The sequence below is a fragment of the Rhinolophus sinicus genome, chromosome 17 (genome assembly GCF_057876585.1).
Source record: "Rhinolophus sinicus isolate RSI-liver-muscle chromosome 17, RSI-T2T, whole genome shotgun sequence".
Taxonomy (NCBI): Eukaryota; Metazoa; Chordata; class Mammalia; order Chiroptera; family Rhinolophidae; genus Rhinolophus; species Rhinolophus sinicus.
In genome coordinates this window covers 34,684,193-34,699,680 of record NC_142517.1, presented here as the reverse complement: position 1 = coordinate 34,699,680, position 15,488 = coordinate 34,684,193, and the positions used below count along the sequence as shown (strand labels likewise).

At 33.4% G+C, this 15,488-nt stretch overlaps 1 protein-coding gene across 10 annotated transcripts in view; it reads left to right on the top strand.

Moving 5' to 3' along the window:
- Positions 1-15,488, top strand: part of ZBBX (zinc finger B-box domain containing) — a 121,979-nt gene that overhangs the window by 91,203 nt on the left and 15,288 nt on the right. For 9 of the 10 annotated variants that reach the window (XM_088793827.1, XM_088793826.1, XM_088793823.1 and 6 more), the window contains 5 exons: positions 265-344; positions 1,914-2,053; positions 4,124-4,431; positions 8,447-8,600; positions 9,363-9,479. In XM_088793827.1, coding sequence (XP_088649953.1) covers positions 265-344; positions 1,914-2,053; positions 4,124-4,431; positions 8,447-8,600; positions 9,363-9,479 — 799 coding nt within the window. The remainder of the gene's footprint in view (positions 1-264; positions 345-1,913; positions 2,054-4,123; positions 4,432-8,446; positions 8,601-9,362; positions 9,480-15,488) is intronic. The other variant, XM_088793830.1, reaches the window with a different exon arrangement.

Here is a 15,488-nt window from a genome sequence, read left to right as displayed (position 1 = left end):
GTTACAAAATAATAAACATAAGTTGCTATTGTTGGTTCTGGGTGTGATAGTAGTGATAAAATAACTGAAAGAGCAAATGCTTTCAACAAATATCTGTTGAATTTGTTGGGTTCTCCTAGAACTCATGTTTTATGATGTATATTCAGAGAGCTCATGACATTATTTGTAGAAAGAAAATTTTCTGAATCTTACTCATAAGTTAGCTGGTTAATATATATCACATTTATTAAACATACTAATATTATGTAACATGCATTTAATAAGACTCATGATGTGGAATTTGAAGAACCAGGAAATGTCGTGCCTTACAAAGTTGAGTTAGCTGATGCAGACAGTCAACAAAGGTAAGCTCTTTCTAATTCATTTCACTACTTATTAAAAAATCAACCACCTCTTAAATGAGAAATTCATGATGTAAAAACAATTGACTTTAATATCACAGTATATTTTACTAAAACTATGTTTAAATTTGTGTACAATACTAATATTTGTCAACCTTCAATAATTAGAAAACTGTCCATAATGATATGTTTATACTCTTAACCTAATATCTGCGTTATTTAATAGATGCTTCTGAATTTAGGAATTGTTATTACTTGAAATGGCTGACCAAGGCTGATACATTTCATATGATCTGTCTTCTTTTCTCCAAAGATACTCTTTGAATTTTTCTCACTTTAGTTTGCTGTGAATACTAGATAAAATAAGTATATTAATGATTAGTTTGAGAGACAAAAAGAGCTTCCAAACTATTGGTTACTTCCTAGGTAGATTTTACTGTGTGATAAATTAAATAAATGAATTATAATGGTTCACTCTGCAACCTTTTTGTAGAATTTTGTCATTTCCAAATGAAAAATAATATCTAGCTGTATTTGTTAGTAATGTTAAAAATTACTCCAAGTTGCCTTTGCTGTTGAAACTTTAGCTAAGATTTTAGTGTTTTGACTACAAAGTATTAAATTGGCTAAACAGCGGAATAAAGTTCCTATTAAGTAGCCTTTATACCAATTATTTGTTTATACATACATGTTCAGATCGAGTTAGGCCCCTGCCAGCATTTGAGAACAGTGATGGGCCTAAGTAATGTTCTCAGATCTGAAAAGCCCATGTTTGGACACGTAGACCCTACATACCAGCCGCAAATGTCTTCTGACATTTGTCATTTTGACGGAAGGCAGGAGACAACCGTCCAGTCAGCAGAGAAGAGGTTCATATCCACTACTATATCCCTAAGGAAATGTATGGCATTTCTGCTCGCTAATCTGATTCTTTTATAGATCTTACCACAAATCTTTGCTTTGACCTCCATATGTGATATTAGAGAAGGCACAGAAAGTTACTGATCACAGTTTGGCAATAGTTTTGCATCTTTGGTTTGGAGGGCCCCATAGAGCTTTTAATTTTCTAAGAAAGATCATAAAGAATTATAAATGATACAAGATGGCATTTTTGGTTAAGCATAATCCATGAGTTTTTATGATGCTACTACATAGAGCTTACCTATATAGGTATTATTAAATATGTTATTCAATTCCTAGAAAATGTTTGTAACTGTGCTTGTATATAGTAATCATCATTTAAAAATGAAACACGAATACCACAAATTGATTTGGGGAAGAAAGAATATATGGAAACAAATTTAGTTCAGAATATTTTTAAAAAGAAACTTTCAACTGAAATTTTGTAGTTTAATCAGATTTGATCCAGTTACCCATTTCCTTTACATTAATAATACTATTTAGTTACATGTAGTTTAGAATGTGTACATAGCAATATTAAAACAAATATTAATGTGAATATCCCTATTCCAACTTAAGCTTTTACTATACTTGTTTTAATAAGGTGGGACTTTTGACTTTTTAACATATTTCTTTCAACTCTTTTCTTTTACTTGTCCATAAACCTGAAAGTTACACGTTTCATGATTATCAGAATACTTTTCTGTGTGAAAATTACATCTATCAACATAATGTTTTCACTAAGGGAAAAGCAGATTTCTTACATCTTCATCTGAGCAGCAGCTCTTCTTATTGTGAAGATAACTCAAAAGGTAACTTTTTTCTTGTTGTTTAATGTTATTAACAAAAAACGTTAGCAATTTAATAAAAACAATAGGTAATGCAGCATGTAAAATTTTTGCCTATTATGTTGTTCATTTTAAACCCAAAAAATTTGGTACTCAGAAGAAAACTGGCTGAAAAATATACCCACATGGGATTTTTTTTTTCCCGATTCTTTTGGATTTTGTACGTAGACAATCCTGTCATCTGTGAACAAAATCAGATTTAATTCTTTTTTCTCAATCTGTATACTTTAAAATTTTCTTTTCTTGTTTTATTGCATTAGTTAGACCTTCTAGCTTGGTGTTGAAAAAGAGTGGTAAGAGGGGACGTCCTATCCTTGTTCCTGATCTTAGGGGAAAAGTTTCTAGTTTCTCGTTGTGAAGTATGATGTGAAATATATGTTGTTTGTTGTTGTTGCTAATAGTCTTATCAAATTGAGGAAGGTCCCTTTATTTCTAGTTCTCTGAGAGTTTTTGTCTTAAATGGGTGTTGGAATTTGTCATGCTTTTTCTGCATCTATTGATATGACCCTGTGATTTTTCTTCTTTAGCATATTGATTTGACAGATTAGATTGATTTTTGAATGTTGAACCAAGACATCTAATTTTTATAACTTAACAGGACTTCCAATGAATAGATTAAATCATACCTGTACTTTCTACATCGCACTTGAAACATTATTAAAAGGCAGTTTTGTCACCTTTTCAACAGTGATAGATCCTAATGGAATTTTGCAACCTTGAAAAAATATTGTAGAGGTTAGTTGTGAACATTTATGTATAAAAAATTGTATCTATTTGTGCCAATCAAAAAATTCAGGTAATTTCTATTGACATTTAGAAAGAAAGCACAGCATTATTGTGGAAGTTTCCCTATATTAAAGAGCCTTAATAAAGTTTTTCTTATAAAAGTATTTCGATGACATGGATGCTATTGTGTTTCTCATAGTACTTGTGCAATTTGAGAGGTGATAGTTGTTGGAAGTGGAAGTTCTCAATACTGTGTGTAATTGCCAGGCTGTATGAACATTTGATTGCGACAAGTAAGTCCTTTGGGCTGCAAAGCAGAATTTACATTACTGGAGATTATTTTAGTCATAGACTCTACTATTTTACATAGTCTATTTATAGAGATAAGCTATTTATATTGGAAAGCGAATAAGGGATTATCAGATGAATCTGTATTTAATCTGGATAATGGTATACTTGTATACATTTTTATTTAAAAGGAAATCAATGTGATACAAAAATTGTTAAATAATTTTTTTCTTCAGAAAATCTAGACCAATGTTTCACATCCCTAGCTGTACATTATAATCACCTGGAGAAATTGGTGGAGGGAAACAAACAAACAAACAAACAAACAGCAATTACACATAGTGCTTGAGTCCCTCCCCCCAGCATCTGGTTTGGGGTCTGGCCCATACACTGACAATTTTAAAGAGTTATGTTCAATGATTCCATTGTGTAGCCAGGTTGAGACCAGTGACTTAAACCAAGGGATTTATTAAAGGCAGACTTAGTGAGGTGGTGACCAATATAACCTTACTTATTTTATAGCTCTTCAGAGTCAGGTGTCCCAGCTTAATCATTGTGTGTGTCCCTATCTGTTACTATTTTATCTGGCAGATTTCCCTTGACCCTCTCCTCAACAGTAGGCATGCCAACAAAAAGAGGCAACATGTGGAAATCAGGTTCCCTCCGCATTATTTCTCATAAATTGCTGTTGTAAAACTTGAGTGGGAGAGGATGTAGGAAAGTGGGAATTGAACCAAAGGCTAAATAAAAATGTACATAGATTTTAAAATTTCATTACGAAATAAAATCATTCCTCCTTCCATTAGCATAGCTCATTAAGGTTTAAATGCATACGTAAATTATGATTATCATTTCTGAACATAAGCGTAGTGAAAGTATTTTAGCCCTGAGAAATCACTAAAGAAATGTTGATAATATAGTGTTTATTTACACCACAGAACATTTGGTTTGTCAACAGATTAATCAATTTGTTTGTTTAAATTTACTTATTTAACTTTTATAAATGTGTGTTTTCAACAGCAGGGACTTCAAACGTAAAATACGACAACATTGTGGAATCTGAGGTTTATTCTCCTGCTGTTGAAAAATTAGGAGAAAGCAGCTCTTTTGAAAGACATTTCAAAGAGAAATGTATAGATATGGAAAGTAATCAAAAGTCTGATGATTCCTGCATATCACTTACGAGCAAGGGTTCTTTGCCAAGTGTTGATTTAGAAACACCTTACATTAAGGAGACATTATCTCAAGACATTGATGAATTTGTCGAATTTAGCGATCTGCAAGAGAGGACAAACTCTGAAGATTCAAAAACTACAAAGTCCTCACTGGTAAATCTCTATTATGTTTATTATATTAAAAATTTATAAGCAACATTATAAGAAAATCTTATATTGACACAATATATTCTTAATTGTTACTTTTTATTGAAGTTAAAATATGCTACGTTATATTATCACGAGGTAGTTGAAGATTGACTTGTAAGGGAAAGAATGTTAATGACTTACAGGGCAAATTCTAATATGGTAAATGGCATTATAATAAATGGTTTCTATAACAAATCATACTTTAAGGTCCACTCACGCACCAGAGTAAGAGTGTTGTTACTTTTCTAAATAAAATTTGTCATTATGAAAAATTAGTATAATAAATTCTTTCTAGCTTTTTTACTCTATAGTCACTGGTTAAAATGAAATAAAGGCAGATACATAGATAGAATCAGTTTTTGTGGCTTAATGAAATTATAGGTTTTAAAGGTAATTCCTTCAGGCTAATAAGGAAATAGAGGTGTCGTTTTTGTTTCTTCTCAGAGGGAAAAAAAGGTAAAGTAGTTCATTATTGCATTATTGACGAATTTTAAAACAATATTTGAATATCTGTTTTACATGCTAAAATTCTTAAGTAATCGTGACTGTGAACAATAAACTCTTTGGAAACTGGGAAAATCAAATGTTAAATTCTTTGGAAATTGGGAAGTCATATGTTTAACAACCCTTTAAAGTCATTCAAAATGAATCTCCATGTGCCTAAACTGAAGGTGGGACCAAAATAGTTGAAGACTAAATATTGAGCTGCTGCTACTTTTGCTTGGGGACTGGATTTCTGTGCTCACCTTATGACAGTTCTCATTCCTTTCTGAAGTGAGAAACTGTAACTGAGACTCTGCAAAACCTTAGATCCTTCAAAGTTTGCTCAGTCACTGAAGGACTTCACCAGGAGACATACAGGGTCTGACAATTAAGTTGGCGAACCTGTTGCAATGATGTTGCTAACCTTTTTTGATATCAGAGGGATTATTCATTATGAATTTGTACCAACTGGACAAACAGTTAACCAATTCACTACTTGAAAGTGCTGAAAAGGCTGCATGAAAATGTTAGGTAACCTGAACTTTTCGCCAATAATTTATGGCGATAACCTGGACTTTTCGGAAATAATCATGACGATGCACCAGCTCACACGGCACTGTCTGTGAGGGAGTTTATAGCCAATAAACAAATAACTGTATTGAAACACCCTCCCTACTCATCTGATCTGGCCCCCAATGGCTTCTTTCTTTACCCGAAGATAAAGGAAATATTGAAAGGAAGACATGTTGGTGACATTCAGGACATCAAGGGTAATATGACGATAGCTCTGATGACCATTCCAGAAAAAGAGTTCCCAAATTGCTTTAAAGGTTGGATTAGGCGCTGGTGTCGGTGCATAGCTGCACCCAAGGGGAGTACTTCGAAGGTGACTTTAGTAATATTCAGAAATGAGGTATGTAGCACTTTGTCTAGGATGAGTTTGCAAACTTGTCATACCTCGTACATATTCACAGATGCAAGAAATGAAAATAAACTGATTTCTGTGGGGGTTCTGGGCCAGGTCAATAAAATATAACTTGAAAAATAAAAATCTTGGGCTTTCACTTAGCATAGGTTTGAAGTTTGAATATACATTTCTGGTTTGGTATCTCCAAGCCACAAAGTTAACATTAATGTTACATTTGGGTATACTATTTATACCCAAATGTATCTGGCAGAAGTAAATCCCAATCTCTTCTAAAAAGTAATTCCCACAATTTAGGCAATAAAATATTCCAAAGAGAAAGCCCCACTGCAGATGAGCTACTTCTACCCTCTCCTGATGAAGAAAATGGTCATAGATTGAATTTCAACAAACAGAACAAACAAGAACTCTAATTTTCCAATTGCCACAGGGCATCATGAAGAGGGCTAGATGACACCTGCACATTCAGTGTCCTGTGTCATAGGAGAGGAATCCTGAATATAGGAAACCCAATTCTTTTATATTTGTTGTAAGCCTATCTGACTTTTGTCCTACAGGAGACAGTGTCTTCTACAACCTAATTAGAGGCATTTGGCAAAACTTCAGATACATATACTGTAGTAGTTCATATATTAATGGAAAGCAGTGTAGCAGTTAGAACTACTTTTATTAACAAGGATACATCTCAAAAATATGTTAATTAAATATGAAAGGGTAAATCAAGTCTGATAGTATTTTTGGAAACATTTTAGACAATTGTAACATTTTATGGACACATTCAGATGTAATAATAGTAAAAAACATTATTTGGATAGAATATGTCAACTTTAATGAAATAGTACAATTAGCTCTCTCTATAAAGACATATGTGCATATTTGGCATAGAAATCTGAAGCAAATCTTTTAAATTACTGATATCAAATTGTGTGATCAAAGTGTATTATGTGTGTTGATATATCTACATATTCAAAGTATTTCATAATTAAAACTGGAATGCTGAAAAGCTTCTAATCATATCTTGATCCTTTATGGAACTATTATAAAAAATATGGTAAATGATTACATCATAGAGCACAGTGCTTTATAAATAGTGGTAGAATCTACTTCCTTTTCATCCCTAATGACTGCACATTAACTGTTTTTATTCTCCTCCTGCCCCTGTAGAAGCCATTCCCTGAGCAGAAACTACTTAAAATTCTGTTATGCTCCAGTAGAAAATACAAGAGTAAGCAGGAGGGGCAATTTTTAGCAGTGGCATTACTTAACTTCCAAATTGAGTGTAAGACAGTTCATTTTGCTCTTCAGTTTTCAGAATTTGGGTTCTTCATAATGGTGGAAGCGCCTATGGAATTAAGTACCAAGTTGTAGAGCAGCAGCGGTGAGGCAGGGTCAGGAGCAGGGAAGAGTGTGGACGAGTCAGGGGCTCTTGATTCTGGTTCTGAAATTACTAATAGTTAACTTTGTGAATTTGGGGAAACAAACAAACACTCTCTCACTATTCTCATCTGTCTATCAAGGCTTTAAAAAAACCCTTCCAGATTTGCTATTACTATCTAGTCCAAATATGTGCTTCACTAGAGCTGAAGGGATTCTGTAAATTGGTTTCAGTGTCTGGGAGAGCCAGTGAACCTGTCATGGGTAGAATGGACTTAGACTTGTCTTTGAAGGAGATAATTTATTGATCACTAACTAGGTTGTATATTTTTTACCATTTATATGACTTATAAATTTTAATAGAGTTACAATTTTCTCTGTGTTGGTTACTGCCTTGAACATTTGAATTTGGGCATTAATTTGATCGAGTAGGAAATTTTTCAATACTGATGGACACTCTGATCATATTTTAAGGCCATCTAGAGTTCTCACTTCTGAATCTCTAGTCTGTTTCCTACTAGACTCATGTATTTTTTAAATCCCATTTATATTCTCCCCGAGGAGGAAAGCATATAAAACAATGAATTCATAGGGTGATGGGATAAGCCTAGGCAGCAAATCAGCCAGGCCTATGTTCAAAACCTAGGTCTGCTAGTTTCTAGCTATATAATAAACTTCTCAAGTTACTTAGCTCGCTTTTGCCTCAGTTTCCTACTTATATATTTGCTTTATGATGGACATTTTGTTAATATGATTTTGTCTATGACCATGGTTGAACTTGATTTATTCCAATTGATACTTACTTTCACCTTTGAAATTATTTTATATATAGACCAAGACATTAGTCCAGAAGCATAGCATATGGGAGAGATTCTGTTTTCTAGAGTAATGTATGTGCAAAGACATTGAGGAAAGAGAATAAAGGAAAGAAAGGAAAAAGAAAACTTTATATTGTTTCATGAACTTCTGTCTTCCTTAGATTGATGGCAACTTTCAGATAATTACTGTAAATATGGTTTTTATATTTCTCAGAACCTACCGTATATATATTTTGTTATTATTTATATTCCCACTACTAGAACTTTCACTTGATGAGGGCAGAATCCATTCCAAGAACATAATAGGTGCTCAATGAATGAATGTTTTGTTTTGTGTTGATAAGATAAACTTAATTTTGTTGAATATTTTGTTTCCTAGTTGTTACAAGAAATAGCCCTCAGAAATAAGCCTATAACTGGAAAATATCAAGGACTTGAAAGATTCTTTGTTTTTGATAAAAATGAAAGACTCAACTTATTTCCTTCTAATAGCTTAGAACGCAGCTATTCCAGTACTAGGATTACAATTGCAGGTAAATGAAATCAGATGGCCTGTGGATCAACCTAACAATTCTCTGACACATTTCTTTAAACAGTTTGTCGTCATCTTTGGAAATACTGGGAACTCTGTTCAACGAATAAAATCATTTTATTCTCTAGCTGAAATTATTAACATTGTGTGAGTTGCCACATATTTATATTGAAGGTGTTATCAGAATGAGACATAGATGACTATAAGAAGACTGGAGAGAGATTGCATTTAGAATTTAGAAATGTGGCCCTTACTAAACTGTAACATAAAAATCATTTGAATCACTTTATTAGCTGTCATGCATGGTATGATGATTCTTAAATGCCATATTACAAGCAAATCTCAAAATCTTAGCATCTGTGAGATTTCTGAGATATATCTGTAATTTCCTTTTGAAATTAGGTTTCGATGTCATGTATACTCTTAGGTTTCCTACGTATTCAAATGTCTTTATTCATATACAGACTATCATACTTTATGGTATGTGGTTATATAATTTCTAAAATACTTGTTTCTATACAAGCCTATGTGTGTAATATCTTTGTAATTTTGAGTTTATTCTTTCTTTTTATTAAGCTACGTGAATCAAACGGTTTTAATTGTGTAATTATGAGGTTTTATCTTTTGAAATATATATCTCACTGTTGCAAATGTTCCTTATTTAGCTAAATATTATCCAGTAAGACAATAAATATAATAAAGCAACAACATGAATTTCTCTCCTTTTTAAAATGTATATTATTTTATGATTTTTCTATTTCAGGAAGCAGAGAATGGATCCCGGACGATAGCATAAGTGCATCTGCTGACAGTGCAGTTGCCTCGTGTGTTCTGCAGAGCGCCCAGAACCTATCATCAAGTAGAACCCAGCAAAATATAGGTAAGGTGGAGTATAAGACCACAGTGCCATGTTGTTGGCTCACATTGTTTATTAGCTTGTCTTACAGCAGTTTACTAGCCACCCTAAAAATTAATTGTTGCAGTTTTATAATTTAAACTGAATCATTTTAACTTTCTGTCCTGGACGTTCCTTCCCAAACCAAAAAGAAAAAAACAAAAACAAAAACAAAAACGAAACCCTAGAGTAGTCATTATTTCTCTCCAAAAACCCGTTATATTTATTCTTAGTTATTTTCTGGAGCAATGCATTAGAGAATGATATTTTTAACATCTCAGGACATGGTGTATATTTTGAACAATCCTCAGACAATACACACTCAATTTCATTACACTCTTAGGAAACATTGTTTCTATATTAGGTGTTGCTATTCCTCCACTTGGTTAACATGATGGCCAGACATAGCCCTTGGTGAAAGGAATGGCTGAGGTTAAGATTGCTGTTTGTAGCCTTGGGAGAGACACTTCCATTCTAAACCTAACACTGAATGTGTTAACCCTGGGATCTTGATTTAGTTCATTATCTTCATTGTCTAACCAAAATAATTGCAAGATTTTCTATAGGATAACTCTCCTGACATGTTGAATGTTTGTTGTAATATTTTCGTAGTGAGTGTATTCAGAGGATTTTGACATCATTAGAGTCAATATTATTAGTAGGTCATCATTGTTATCCAATAACATCTGCTAAAGTAGGTTTGCTTTGGCTGAATTTCATATGAAGTTGCAGTAGATGCTAATGAATTGAGGCCATTCAGCACGGATATGCTGAGTATGTGGGCACTGTGCTGGGCCTGGGAAAAGAGAGATGCATAAGTCACATTCCCTGATTTTCTGGAGGAACACTTGACTAAGGGGGCTATTTGCCTTTGTTTGAGGGTCACCTTCAAGCCAGAAACTTAATTACATAGGATATGTCTAGATAGGTAAGATTCTATGTTTCTCTTGCTTTATCTAAAAGATTATGTGTTTCTCTTGTTTTATCTAAATCCTGTGATTACAGCTGCTAGACTAGATTAGATACTTTCCATATGTATTTATGTCGCAAAACAGTCAGATATAAGAGGTTTTTCTTTAGTGGAAAAACTGTCCATTTATGTTAAATGTTTTTTGCCTCTATAGTTAGATACCTATTCTCATATCAAAGTTTAGAGCCACTTCAAAAATTCTGGTTGTTTCCTTGTGAGGCTGTCAAAGGAATTGTTTTAAGTTACTGTCTGATGAAACCAAGTTCACATACATACATACTAGGACAAATCTCTAATAGCCAAATGCCTTTAAGTATCAATTTGGAATGGTCAGATGATATCAATAAATTATTATAAAACACATTTGTGAGAGCACCTACTTTAGGCCAGGCACTGTCAGACACTGGTGATACAAAATGAGTCCTACTTCCTGTAGCCTGAGGGTTTTGGTAAATGAGGGTTTAGGGTCCAGTGTAGAGGTTCCCAAACTTCCCTGTGAGCATAATTGGCTAGGAAACCCTTTGTAATATGCTTTCTCCACCTTACTCTTAGAAATTCTGATTCATTAAGGCTGAGATAGGATCCAGGAATTTGCATTTATTTTATCAACAACTTCTTCTTATGCTGATGTAGTAGTCCAAAACTCATACATTGAGAAAACTGCTCCGTGGATAGTAAACACACAAATTATACCATAGGTTTTATAAAAGGACTATAAGTAGCACACTTTTGGAGATTGACATGTAATTAATAATATAGTACATGTGATCAGTTATAATAGATATTAAGTACGTGTGCAGTCTTTTAGGAATGAAGATGATGAAATAATTGCCACTGAAAGTATAGCTATGCAAGGTGTTAGAGATTAGGTGACATTTCAGCTGAATCTTGAAGAATTCATAAGATTTACCAGTTAGGGGCTATATGGACATAAATGGCTTTATATCTGTGGCCTGAAATAAAATAAAAATTTTCTGGCTATGCCATAATTTATGGAAATCTTATATTCTGAACTGATGCCACTATAGAAAGGAATTCCTATTTCTGTTTTTTTTTTTTTTTTAATTTATGAATGTAAAAATGTGGTAGTTATAAATATATGTGTTTAAGTCCATTGAAATACCCACCGTCTGCAGAACCTACTGCTACCTCCTCTCTCACCGTCTTCCCGGCTCTGTACTCTGTACATGGCAACATCCTGCAAACATGGAGAAATCGGAAACTGACAGTCACAGTCACCTTGACTCTCTCCCCTACCACATCCTACTTATCCCGGGATCCTGCTGATTTCAGCTCTAAAATCGACCCCAAATGAAACCACTTCTATCTTTACTGCTCAAGATGAACTCAAACCAGTTGTCCATCATCTTTCACTTGTCTCCCCAAAATTCACTTTTGCCTCTCTCCAAAACATGTCCCTATGATTAATTTCTATCAAATTCTACTATTTATAGTCAGTGAGTGAACTGTTGATATTTGTAGTCATAAAGTTGTTTGTAATTTATAGGGAGTGAATCATATTTTCCATAAACTTAAACCATAAATTTCATCATGCCAATCTTCTGCTTAAAAGCATCCCATCGCTTCTGGGAGAAGACAGGAAAACATTATATTCCTTACTATGCATTACACAGCAGTGCCGGTGCTGGCACTGCCTATCGCTCCTAACTGCAGCTTCTCTCCCACCTCACAGGCCACTGGCTTTTTCTGTTCTTAGACCACATCCTTACCTTACTTCTCAGCTTTGAAATTTGCTCTTTCCTCTGTCCCAGGATGTTCTGAAGCTTCCATCTCCATCTTGAACTTATTCATATAATTGAGTCTTTCCCATTATTCAGCCTTAGCCCAGATGCCACCTCTTTAGAGAGGCCATCCTATTTATTTACTACTGGTCTTAAGTCCCTTAATCACATTTACCATCTTTTATCTTTCTTAGAGAAACTACCACTAAATAACATTATTTTTATTTACTTGTTTTCTGCTTACGCCACCTTCATTGGAAAAAAAGCAAGGGTCTCGCCTAGCCTGTTCAATGGTGCTTCCTCAGGGATGGAACGGGGCCTGGTACGTTGTAATTACTTAGGGAGTGTTTCTGAATGAGTGAGGCAGGATAGCAGGACTGTGTGTTAGCTTGGAGTGAGACTTGAGCTTAGGGGCCAGGTCTCCTTCACTTTTGAATACCCAGATCCTGGCACAGTGCCTGGCAGTTTTAGGATTCAACAAAGGATTTTATAATTGAATTGATTTGGGTGTTAATTTATAGGTTCTTAGAGTTGGAGGGGATTTCAGAGATCATTCTGTCCAAATCTTTAATTTTCCTGGTGAGATACAAATTGTCATGTCTCAGCTCACAAGCTAATTTCTAATTCAGTGAGACTGGACAATAAAGTCCTTCCTTCCCAGTTTAACATTTGTTTTCCACTAAACCATGCTGCTTTTAAATAAAATTTACATGTATGTTTCAAGAACTTTTAGAAACTATATTTCTATTTTTTTAATGTATAGATTCTTAGTAATTTACACAGTGAAGCAAGGATATCAATAGACAATATTTTGCCACCTTTATTCAAGTATAAAATATTAGTTCCTTTGATCAGAAAGGTATTTGTTATTGAAACGCTGTGCAAAAAGCAGGTTACTCTGATTATGCTTCATCAGTTCTAATTTATAATTAGAACAGCAACAATTATTGTTGTATTAAATACTATTCAATGAGTGATTCAAAGTTTTCATATTCTTATCAGCATTCTTGTGCTCATTAATGAAGACTCTTCTATTTTATCTTTCACATATTTGTCATGGTTTCATTAGTAATCATAGAGTATATATTATTTAGCTAATACCAAGGACAGTTTATTTTGTTATATTTAAAGTATAACTGTGATCAGTGTTAATCTGTAATTTCCTAAACTGATGGCACAAGTTACTCCTAAAGTAATTTGTTATGCTTATAATCTACAAACTGGACTTTAAAAAAAATGACGGAATGATCTCTTCAGTACTGGCATTTTTCATTAGTGCCAGTTTTAACTGTGTTTTAAATCTTAACCCTAGCAGTAACATTGATTAATGTTACAATAAACATCAGAGAGAATGAACACTTACCTACATGAATAAAGTAAACGAATAAAATCATGGACCAAATTGGAGCATCTTCTATCTCTTTCTATGTGCTGGTTAGTCTAAATTATGCTTTGAACATATTTCCATTCAGAACTATGGTCTGTCTCTTTGTTGTGTGTTAGCGTAAATCTCATCATCCCTGGTGTACTTTTTTTTTTTTCTCAATTGGGATCAAGTAACCTCAAATACTGTGACAACTAGAGGTTGTTACAAGAGTTCAGCAAGTGTTTGTGCTCTCATGAATTTTCTGAAGGACATCTACATTGTGATAGCATTTTCTTACCTCATATTTGTCTGTGTTGGCAGAAGTCCAGTTCTTGCTAATAACATCTTTCATTTGTTTGTTTTATTTTAATAAGAGTTCCAAATACTTACAAATTTTACTTGACTGAGATATAGCACAATACAGATAGAAGGGTATGGTTTTATCAGTAGATGTGGAAGTGTTGATTTTTGTGGTTGAATTACTGTTACACTCACTGACCTGTTCTATTGCTGTTCCTACTACTGCTTTATTATGGAGGAATGGCAAGTTGCTTTGCTTGGTGGCTATGAATAAAATATTGGTTCTTTACATATTACAGGAAAAGGGAGAAGTCATTTCCAAATTCTTGCTATTAAAATATTTCTTAGGGATATTTATATTTATTTTGCTTAAAACACAGGCACATTTTTTGTCAGTTATTTTTCTTCAGAATTATCTCTGAGCACAAACAGACACAAAAGGTCAGGATCTTAATTTATTCATAATTTCATTCCAAGAAAAATTGTTTTCAAAATTGATTTCTGAAATGTTCATTAAAATCGATGCCCTTTGGGACTTACCTTAGTCAGTTTTAATTGCTTAAATAATTACACACTGCATTAAGATTCTTCTTAGGATACTAGCTACATGCAAAGTAGATCTTTAATGTTTAACCAAAAAAAACCCAAAAAACGGCTAACTCAATAGTTATTAAATGTTTAATACATGACAACTGCCTATAGCCATTCTTCTGAATTTTGTATTTTCCTTTGAGCCAATAGTTTGGGAATAATGCTGTATGGCATATGTTCAGTCAAATCATAATTTTTATGATAATGACGACAGCACTTCTCTAACAAATTCATTGTTTTACACAAAACCAATTTGTGTTAAGGGAATGCAAACTTATAATATAAATCATTCATATTTAATGTAAATATAGTCATCTAAATCAGATCAATGAATCAGTACACTAAAACCATTACCTGTGCTATGCATTTCTAAATGTGTATCTTGAAAATTCCCTCTATTAAAGAATCTTGGAACAATGCCAAATTAAAATTAGTGATGTATTAGTGTAAGATTTGAAGAGATTTTTTTTTTTCCTACTATGAACGAAACACACGTTAAAGAAACCAACTAAACGAACCTTGAGATATATCAAGATAAATTGGTGACTGCACTAATAGAACAAAGTAATAACATGAGTTATATCTGTGCTTCTGGAACTTTTCTACTAAAGTACCCTATAAAGCAGCAGAGAGTGAACTCATATTTAGGAAAATCAGAGATGTGATCTCAATTTCTTTAAACCCTATGTTTTTTGTTTGTTTGTTTGTTTGTTTGTTTTAATATGTATACTAGCCTATTTTGTCTCCGTATTTTTTCTAATATAAGAATAAATTACATGCCATCAGGTAAAATTGGTTCACTGGAGAGTAATACCATGTTTATCCTATGGGTTTTTCTCTTACAAGGCACTGCATGGTATTGTCCTAGAATTTAAGAAATGTGGCACAGCAATTAGCTATGGGAAAGGCTATAAGACTGAGTGCTGGATTAATGTGGAATTGACTTAGTTTACAGATGATTTGCTTCAGTTAAAATTAGTTTATCTTTTTCTAAGTGTAGAAAAATTTAGGGAAAAATAACCCAG